The 10,846-nt window shown below is 33.7% G+C and overlaps 2 protein-coding genes across 2 annotated transcripts; one reads left to right on the top strand and one right to left on the bottom strand.

The window, feature by feature from the left end:
• The first annotated feature begins 918 nt into the window (after nt 1-918).
• On the top strand, nt 919-6,520 carry LOC110821052 (DNA glycosylase superfamily protein). Its single transcript, XM_022050750.2, has 5 exons — nt 919-1,759; nt 4,880-4,937; nt 5,036-5,119; nt 5,260-5,401; nt 5,640-6,520. The coding sequence occupies exons 1-5, from the start codon at nt 1,258-1,260 to the stop codon at nt 5,937-5,939; spliced, it is 1,086 nt and encodes a 361-aa protein (XP_021906442.1). The 5' UTR covers nt 919-1,257; the 3' UTR covers nt 5,940-6,520.
• A 526-nt stretch (nt 6,521-7,046) lies between these two features.
• Nucleotides 7,047-9,581, bottom strand: WRKY40 (WRKY DNA-binding protein 40). The gene is made up of 5 exons (XM_022050652.2): nt 9,212-9,581; nt 8,997-9,074; nt 8,468-8,749; nt 8,261-8,377; nt 7,047-7,603 (listed from the first exon to the last, which is right to left on the bottom strand). Exons 1-5 carry the CDS (start codon nt 9,305-9,307, stop codon nt 7,256-7,258), a joined length of 921 nt encoding a protein of 306 aa, XP_021906344.1. The 5' UTR covers nt 9,308-9,581; the 3' UTR covers nt 7,047-7,255.
• Nucleotides 9,582-10,846: the final 1,265 nt, after the last annotated feature.

Raw genomic sequence — 10,846 nt, 5'->3', positions numbered from 1 at the left:
TAATTAGTTTGGTTTATCTAAAATATATTTTACTTTTTAATATAATAATTAATTTTTGATATAAAATTAATTATTTATCTTTTTTACATTGATTACTCTTTGTACATTACATTAACATTATTTTTTATATTAAACGTAATTATATAAGAAATAAATAATAAAACTAATACAAAAAAATAAATCGTCAATTATAAATTTAAGAAATAAAATAAATAAAAATAAAGTAACCTAGCCATAATTAGTTATGATCACAAGCTTTCTCTATTTTTAGATAATTTTATTACAAACAGGAGAATGCTAAAGAGATTTATCATCCAAAGAATGTTTAATTTTTTTAATTTAATTTTATATAGAAATAAAAAATATTTTTTTAAAAAAATAAATAAGAAGTTTCATATATAGATATTATATTAGTGTCTCAAATATATTCGAAAAAAATATAATATTAAGTTAAATTTTATGATAAAATATTTTGCATATTTAATTTAAAAATTTAATAATAATAATTTTAAATTTATATTTTTAAAATATAATTTTTTATTTATAAATTAATTTACGGAGTGACATTTTTTTTAAACTCAGACTCGTATTTTTATAATGTTTATTGGAAAAAAATTAACTATTTTATTTTACTTGAACTAAATTAAACACATTTTTATTTTATTTTGAAAATAGAACTTTTTATAAATATAATAATAATAATAATAAACTTGGAATTACGACAAGAACATTCGAGAATCGGGAGGAAACCCATTTTCGTCGGGTCGGGGAAAAAACCAATTTTCCTGACAAAAAAAAAAGGAATAATACTAGAGAAGTATCGAGTTAACGTGGCATGCTATGATTGGTCCACGTATTCTCGGCTTTCTCTCACCGTCCTTTCAATTCTTTCTCGATCAGAAAAATTTCTACTGGCTAAAGACTGCCCTTTAGTTCTTCACTGCTCACCTTCTTTCTCTTTCTCTTTTCTCTCACTTCCCCCTTCCTCTCCTCCCTCTTCCCCCAGACTTTCTCGACCGCCAAACAGCAATTCAAGTAAGGAGGTTTACGTTCGTGCCAATGCAGTATCTCCGGTACCTAAATTTATTTCTTTTCTAGGGTTTCCCCCATTGTTAAACTCCTAAAATCGCTCAGACACCCAGTGAATATTCTCAAAAACCAAAACAAGTAATTGCATTGGTGCACTTCTAGCCCCAGAAGCTTTAGTTGAAGCATTTACCAGGTACTTATCTGAAAAGAGAAAAGAATCTACCAGAGATGGCAGGTCCACCTCGAGTATGGTCAACGCACATTAGCGAACCGGAGAGTCGGCCGGTCCTTGTACCGGCTGGGAACAAGGTACAGAAGAAAACGCTGACTAAACCCATCAAGAAAGCCGAGAAGCTAGCAAAAGAAGAAATTACTGAGTCAAAAGACGGAGGTAAATTGGTGAAATTGACCTCGCCGAAATCGCCAACTCCAGTAGTAACGCCGGTACCGCAACCATTGCCTCAATGCCCGCACTTGAGCTCCTCGATTTTGAGGCGGAACGTGTCAATGACCGCGTCGTGCTCGTCGGATGCGTCTTCCTCGGACTCCTCGTCACTTAGCCGCGCGTCTTCTTCGAGCGGAAAGAAGGTGTTTGCAGCGCGCCGAAGTGGTGGTTCGGCGGTCAGGAGGAAGCAGTGTGTGGAAAAAGTGGAGAACGGAGAGCCGGTACTTGCTGGTAATGGTTGCTTGGAGGGAAAGAAGAGATGTGCTTGGGTCACCCCGAACACTGGTGCGCCTACCATGCTTTTCTTGTTCTTTGATTTAAGTCTTAAAATTTTGTTTCACTTTTTATATTTTCCATCTGATTATTCTTTTTAATAGTGGGTTTAGATAGATGGCATTGAAGATATGGCTCTATACTAGGTTTAGAGATTTTATTTTTCTTTTTTGTTCTTTTATGGAGTGAAGTAAATATTTTTGGGCATAGGGTATGAGTAAACTAGTTCTATTATCTAGAGCTCCCAAATAAGAGAGCCAACTTCTTGGTGCTGATTACAAAACAAGGAAGAAAAGTCGGGATCTTGAGATTATCAGAAATTACTAAATAGTTAGTCTCAGGCTGGGTAGTCTAAGCGCTTGTCTTCCTTTGGATGGTTTAACTGTTAGAATAACATAAGCAGGATGTATGGAGCGGCAAAATTCTTTTAAATGAGTATTTGAAAATTTCCACTTAGAAGGATCTCTGCCACTGTGACAGAGCTTTGTGAAGTCATCCACGAAAAAGGAATATTCTCTGTGATAAGATTTAAAGTCAAGCACTTTAAAGGACATAGTTTATCTCACTTTATGCTGTTGGGAAAATTCTTTCCTGTCAAAAGTCAGTGCTGTCTCTTAATTAGGTGAAGCACTTACTTAAGGAAAACATCTATATATCTTTAGGTCAGTAGATGCAGCTTGGCTTTATTAGTAATTCATATTGATATTCTCATTATGTAATTCAATCTAAATGTGAAGAATTGCATTGCTAATTATTCTTATCATTAAGGTGAAAATCCTAATAGGAAACCATGTGATTACTGGGAGTAGGTGTTGGACATCTTTCTATATGTGTTGCATATGTTATTTACCATGCACCTAGTAGACCATGATAATTATGTTAGTGAATTGGAAACCACTTAACTTTGAAAAAGTATGCCAACTAAATAATGACTCAAGTACATTCACATTCTCTAGTGTACATGAGCCTGAAAAATTGTTTCCATGGATGAGAGTCGATGATGCTATTCTGTGTCCTACCAGATGGATCTATTGGGCTTGTAAATTAGGCCTTGTGAATACAAGTAAGGATGTTAGAATTAAGTGTCAGTCCTGTTCATCTAATCTGATGCTGAAAATTTGTTTACAAATTCATTTAGAAGAATTTGTTCTGGTATTAGCTCTGCCGTATCTCCTCTATTTAGCCAGAAAATCTAAACTTCTAAGTGAATTTTTTCTCATTGCTCTTCCCAGACAAAATTCTTTGCTGGCTTTGGCTAAGAAAACCAATTTTTCGTTTTTGCTTGATGATTCTGTGCATAGGTTACTCTTTCTTGATTGCAGTGTTTGTTTCTAATATATGAATTTCTTGATTCCTCACTTCTTGTTCAGTATAACTAGGTTTTATTTAGACCTTCCGTAGTACACCTCTGAGAAAGTTGCCAGTTTAAATTAGCAATGTCATCCAATTGTACTCCTAGATGCAAACTCCTAAACTGTTCCTTGTATTATGGTTAGAATAGAGTTTAACCAATGTATGTGTGAGCAAAGTTTAGATTGTGGTCTTCTCAAAAAAAAAAAAAGAAAAAAAGAGGTTTAGGTTGTGGCTTAAGATGTGGTAGCATAACAGCAAGTTAGATGTAATCTCTGTTATAGCTTAGACTAATTTGGATAAAGTATATCATTTCTACCTAAGAAATTAAAAAATCAGTAGTTCCACTTTCTTTTTCCTGAAGGAGGCACAATATAGAAAGCTAGAGAAGAAACTTTATGACTCGGAAGGAAAAGGGAATTTGTTCTTTTATCCTACTGGCGATTTATTGTCTCCATTCTTCAAAATAATAGCATTGGTCTATTCATCTTTCCACATGATATATGGAACTTTAATAGGATGTTGGAGCCCTTGAAATTTTTTTTTCGTATTTGTTTGTATCGTAGAGAAGAAAATACATAAAGACCAGAGATGATTACAATCTTCATCTTGCAGTCTGAAAAAATTATTTTCTGCCTTAAAACCCCTTAAATGTCTTTTGCCTGTTATTTTGACCCTGCCTCAGAAATTCAAGGATATCAGGATCCACTGTAAACTTTTTTTATTCTTATATCATAGTAGGGATATCTAGGGCCTGTTTACTTTGATGACAAAATTTCTCTTTCGGAAAACAATGTTCTGTTTTTGGAAACAATCTGAATGTATTTAGCTTTATTAAATGAAAAAATATTGTTAGGAAAAAGATCTCTAATTATTTAGAAATCTCGAAACGGGAAAACATTCTAAAACCAAAACATGGGAGAAGAATATGAAAAAGATGTCATGTTATGGTGCCTGACCACGTCCTCTTGCCACACCACATTTATTACATTTTCGAGCTTTAGCTTTAAAACTTTTCTGAAATTTTCCTTGCAAGTCTATAGAATTTTTTTTAATTGAAAATAATAATGCTTTTTAAAAAAGATAAATATAAATTCTCATTCCTTATTTTAAAAAAAAGCATTACTCAAAAATCATGTGAATAACAAAAGAGGAAAAGGATTTTTCAATTTCAAGATAAAATAGTCTGGTTTGTTTAATGATAGGTCAATGCGTCCAGATTTTCATAATCAGAAATATTTTCTACGTTCGAGCAAGTCAGAGATGGCTTCTAAAAAAAATTAGACAAACTAATCTGGTTTGTTTAAGAATCATCTTTTGCAAAGAAAACTTTAAGAAAAAAAAAGGTCACGGTTTCTCCGTTATTCTAACAAATAATTACATTTATATTATATTAATGGAACTATATTTTTTAAGAGCATTTAAGTCGACTTATATTATATTAATTTAGTATTCAGACTATTTGTAATTTTAAAACAATGCATTTCTTAGACTAAATGCATTTTCATTTTTTCCCCCTAAGACGGTTTCCAATCACGACAACTAAGCACTTCTTTTTTAAGAAAACAAAAGCTAAAAATTGAAAGCAAATGAAAACTCAAAGCTCAAGATAATTTTCTTATAACTAATATGTTATTCTATTATTTCTTCCTTGCTCGGTCATCTACTATTTTTAACTTGAGGTTTTCCCGCATCGACATTCTATTGCCATTTGCATCAAATATTTGTTTAATTAGTTAAAAATCCTCTACTTTTAACTATTTTTATGTGTTAAAAAAAAAGATCCATGTTATGCTGCTTTCCACGATGAAGAATGGGGAGTCTCTGTCCATGATGACAAGTACGTGATCTTGCAATAGTACTCAAGTAATTCCATTCTGGTTTCGAATGCTAAACAATCTGATGGCTGCCTAAGACTTAATTTTGTAAAACATGCAGGAAACTGTTTGAATTTCTCAGCCTGTCAGGTGCCTTGGCTGAACTTACATGGCCTGCCATTCTTACTAAAAGGCATATATTTAGGTACTGGTAATGCACCTATAGCGAACAATTGTGTTCCTGGTCAGATGATGGGTATTATAATTCTATTTCTAAAAAGAAACTTCCTTTTCTATCCAAAAAAATAACAGTTATTTGTTTGAATTGGAAATATCTGAATGCAGAGAAGTATTTTTGGATTTTGATCCAATCGCTGTTTCAAAGTTGAATGAGAAAAAGGTAGCAACACCTGGAAGCCTTGCTAGTTCCCTGCTATCAGAGCTGAAGTTACGTTCAATTATCGAAAATGCAAGACAAATATGCAAGGTACATATTTAGAACGAATTTTCTCTGAGTTCATTTGTTATATAGCTAAATGATTTAGGTAATGCTGGAATGATTATTTCAGAAAAAAAAAGGGTAATGCTGGAAGGAATTTTTGTCTTCACATGCTTAACCAGTTCATATATTGTTCTTCTGTGCCTGCCAATAAATGTTGCAGAACCATGCAAAATTTTCTTTTGGCTGCCTGTTTAAGTGTAATTATTGTTTGCTGATTATGCAGATAAGGGATGAGTTTGGTTCGTTTGACAAATACATTTGGAACTTTGTAAACCACAAACCTGTGGTGAGCCAGTTCCGGTACCCCCGCCAAGTTCCAGTAAAGACTCCAAAAGCGGAGGTAATAAGCAAAGATTTAGTGAAGAGAGGGTTCCGCAGCGTTGGACCAACAGTTATATACTCATTCATGCAAGCTGCGGGACTGACAAATGATCACATTGTTAGTTGCTTTAGATTCCAGGAGTGCATGGCTGGAGCAGAAGTGGAGGAAAAAGATGACATGAAAACCAAGGGCAAAAATTAAAAGTAACAGGTGATTTTTCCAACCCAGATGGATGGATTGCTATTCTGGAGTTTGCATCTGGCACCTCTTCTGGTACACCAAGGTCTGAGAAGTGATATGTTTTGTGTATAGATGATTACGGATGTAGAAATTTATGATGTGGTGAGGAGCAGTCTTGCTGTTGCAATTTATATGACTCCTTTAGGAAGTTAGTAAAAAATAGTTACCACGCTTTGGTACAGAAAAGGATTTTCAGGCTCAGACATAAAAGAGTTTGGCATAGAAAAGTTGAGGTTGGTCTATCCACTCTTGCTGTATTTTGGTTTCTTTTCAATCCCAGGACAGTCAAATAATTAAATTCATTCTACCAGAAGGGATTGAAACTGAAATCTACGCGATCACTGGTCTCAGTAGGTTCACTTGTATTACAATTTAGGTTTTTATACAATTTAGCCCTATAAATGCCCCGATCACAAGATAGTATATTAGTACCTTTTAAAGGAAGAAAGGGGCCGGATCAAGATTTCCATGATATCTATTTGATCACCCAATATGTAAGTTTTTGCCTGAGTTTCTATAGATTGTGTTCTCTTTTTCTTTTAGTTACAAGATCGTCCTGGCAGGATAGCAGTCCCAGTAACCCTACTGGACTTGTGTAGTTAAGAAATTCAATTAGTTTTATAAGCAGGTGAGGGAGGCTCTACTACCACTAAATCTCCATCAGTTTGTTAAGTCAGAAATTTGAAAACTCTAAATATTTCCCATTTTTGGAAAAGAAGAATGGAAAAAACAATGAATTACGGTGTCACAAAGAGAGAAAGTTGCTAAAAATAAATATAAATCTTACTTTATTTTTAGGGTTCGTGATTTTTTTTTTAATATATACAATTATGAAGATGAAAATTTATTAAAAGACATGACAAGAAGGTACTGAATCTAAAAGACTGCGAATCTGGAGGCTTTATAGTAGCATCTGCTGATTTGTTTGGTGGTTATTTTCTATACCCATCTGCTTGAAACTCAACCTTGAGTTGCTCAAAGTTTATCCTTCATTTGAAATGTTGTATTTACAAATAAAATCTTTAAGTTCCTGATCAAAATGGGTATGCACATATATATATATATATATATCAATAACTTCCCTATAAATTTTATTTCTCCGCTGTTTGTATAACAATTGAAAGGAGAGATTCAGCAAAATTAAAGAGAGCAATAAAAGAATGAACAAGAGAATCCTCACTAATTTCCTTCTCTATCTACGTCTCTCTTCTTTTCTCTCTCTCTCTGTGTATATCTAAATATTATAGTACATTAGATATATAATTGGTTCAGCATTTTTAATGAGGAGGATTTATATTGATCCCTTCATGCATATTCTCAGAAAAAGCTGCTGCAATGGCTGCTGTGAACTTGGGATCATTGGTCAAGGAAGAAGCCATATGGTCCACCAACATTTGTTGCAGTTGCTGCGGCGTCTCATCCATTGTCCTCCCCAACATCCCTTTGTTTAATCTGCTCGTCGTTGATCTTGTCAAGTCCATTGTCATGGTTCGTCCACCTTGCTTACCAGCTGATCCAGCGCTCCCACTCCGCACATTGGAGCTCGGTGTTGCCTCCATTGGATGTGTGTGTTCCCCTTCATAAGTTGCCACAATCACCGATTGATCCTCAATGCTTCTTTGCACCTGAACACCCAATTATACATGTTTAATAAATTAAGTATTTACCTTTTAATTAATTTGAATCGTAGATTATCTAACAAACTGATGAATTCAACTGATGCAAAACTAGGATTAATAATGCATCCGAAGCCGCACATGAATAATTAGTACAAAACTTATTCTCTAGACAAATTTTTTCTACTTAACCCGACATCAACTTATGATTTGAATGAAGATAATAGAGATAAATGAATTTATTAAAATTTTATAAAAAATATTTTGATAAATTAAAATAAATTCAAAAAAAGAGATTAATTAAAACGTTACAAGTTACAAGTTAAATTGATAAGATGAAAAGCTTTGAAGAAACTATCATGTAAGATGACCATAAGTAGGAACTCATATCTATATTTTTATAGGTAATTTGCCTATTTAAAGGTTATTCAGTTGTTTGTAAAAATCAGATTAGAAAATCAAATCAATATCTAATCTTCTTTTCTCCACTAATCTTCTCCTAGTTTATTCTAATTTTTTCTCTTCTTTAGTTCCAACATATATATATATACCTGTGTGTGTGTGTGTGTGTGTGTGTATGTATACATGAAATTACATGCATGATCCAAGCACTTTGAAAACTCATTTTGTGCATGATTCAATATGGGTTGGCTTGGGGAAACTCACCTTCTTTTTTACGGGACAGCTTGGAGCAAGAGCGCATTTGTAGTAAGCTCGAGGAGAAGGGTTATCTCTGGTAACTTTCTGGCCATATTTCCTCCATAGATACCCGTCTTTCACAATCTATCCATATTTATCAAATCAAGAACATGAGTATATCTATACATTTATAATTTTTACGAAGGAAATTAATTAATTAATTAGGGGGCTTACAAGGCTGGTATCAAAAGGGTGAGTCTTGACATAAACTGTTGAAATCTTTGGCTCCTTGATAGCACCTGGATCGTCCTCTTTAAGTCTTTTGTTCCAGGATCCATTATCGTCGGTAGAACTGCTCTGGGTGGAACTTTGATCAGATTTTCTTTTCTTTTCATTCACGAAATCCACCATTTGTTTTCTCAAAGAGTTGTAGTTCTCGCACATCACTGTTATCATCTGGCTAAGCTCTTTGTTTTCTGTGCTCAGCCGGTCCATTTCCTCCATCAATTCACCTCTCTGCAGATTCAATCCATCATGTATCAATTAAATGATTATATGTCAGTTTTGGTAATACACAATTCTCCTATTTCAGTTGTGTTATAACTAGTTATATACATTATCTAATTAACGAATAATATACAAAAGAAAAAGGAAAAAGAAAAACAAGAAATCAATTCAGTTGGCCAAAAAGATAAAAATTGACCCAATAGAAATACATTCATATATATGTATACGTATACTATATATATATATATACACACACCTCATCATGATGATTGGGCTTCTCCGAAAGCTTTCTCTGAAGCTCCATGAATTCAGCGCTTTCCAGATATTCCTTCGGCTGGAAGTCAAGAAGAAAGAAAGAAAAAAAATTACCCAGAAGCAGATATATAAACATATTAATTATATGTATAATACTACTCATGCATGAATAAACATACATATATATATATATATATTTGCATTTTAATCACTTACCGGAACTACTAGTTCATCTTCTCTCAGATCAGGATTGACATTAAGATCTAAGGAAGCAGTGGAGCGTAAGGGACTAAAACTTAAGTCCATAACCATCAATACCCAGAGGCAGAGATTGATGAATGTAATTACGGCGCCTAAACCAGACGCTGTTTTAAAGTGAAGAAGAAGAAGAAGAAGAAGAAGAGGCAAAACCAGCTGCTTAGCTGTAGCTAGGCTGGGTTCAAATGAATATATAGAAATGAATCTTAAAATTCAAAGCTTTCCAAATTGGATTCAACCTACCCAATATATAGAACACCTTCCTTTTTTTGGCGAAACTTGGTGGAAATGGGATAGACATGCAAGGATAAGAAGATATACTTGTCTTCAGTGTAGACCCGGCATATATATATATATATATATTTACATATTATCTATCCATCTATAAGTAATAACCCATGTGGTCCTTTGGTCATTGTGGGTCTATATATTATATATAATATACATATATGCTGATAGAGAGAAGGAGAGAGTAGGTAATATATTGTTGTTGAAAATAGTGTAGATATGATAGCAATATGTGTATATGTGCGTGTGACATGAATTGTCGGTCGTGTTGAATTCTTGAGCGGCCCCACACTTTATGGTCAAAGTCAAGCCCACCATCTCCGCAATGAAACATTGGATCTTTACTGCTGGTTTGTCTCTTTAATGTGTTTTTCTCTTACATAGAGAAACTTATTGTTGACCCATCACTATTTCTTGGTTTGACCATATATATTTTTAATCATGCTTAAAAAATTATATAATTATTAATATATAAATCTCATTTAATTAATAAAATATATTAATTTTATTTTTATTTTTATAAAATATAAATTCAAATTAAAATTATCTATTTTACATATTATCATAATAAGTTATATTACGTGTTTTATTATTGTGAAATTATATTATTATTAGTGTAATATTTCGAGTTCAGAATTTAAGCTCACGATGATATAATTTAATTTTTAATAATAATAATAATAGTTTTTTATTTTTATTTTTTTCTTATAAATATGGATATTGAATAAATTTAAAAATAATTTTAAAAAATATAGCAATACTGTTAATAAAAATATGATGTATTTGAAAGAAAAGTTTGAAAACAGAAGTCAAATTGAAAAAAAGAGAAACGCGGTCACGTGGGATGGCCACATCAGCGACACGACAAGTCAGAACGCGCTGCGTGGCAGACCCGCTGGCACAGGCTCCACACGGGAGCCACGCAAGCAATCTGTGTGCTTAGGTGATCCAACGACCCGTGTTCACTCTTGTGCGCACGAACGATCAGGATAAGCGCAATCGGACGATCCACACGTTTTCGATCGAACGGTCCAGATTTATTTCTTTATTAAACGCGATCGGACGGTTGAGGAGGCATCACGCAGACCAGAATAGACGGCCCAGATCAAGGGAATGAGAGTATTTAAATGCCTCTTCCACCGAAATCCTAACCCTAGCTGCACACCTGCTCGTCGGGAAGAAGAATGAAGGTGGCTGGAGGAGAAGCCCAGCCACTGGTGTGCCACACCGGAGACCCAAATCGCGTTGGTGACTGCGATTTTTTTTTTCTGTTCTTCTCGTTTCTCCACTATTTAATGTCTAACA

The sequence above is a fragment of the Carica papaya genome, chromosome 5, assembly GCF_054855325.1.
Source record: "Carica papaya isolate Zhongbai chromosome 5, ASM5485532v1, whole genome shotgun sequence".
Taxonomy (NCBI): domain Eukaryota; kingdom Viridiplantae; phylum Streptophyta; class Magnoliopsida; order Brassicales; family Caricaceae; genus Carica; species Carica papaya.
Note: the sequence above shows the minus strand (reverse complement) of the source record. Positions and strands in the feature narration are given on the sequence as shown.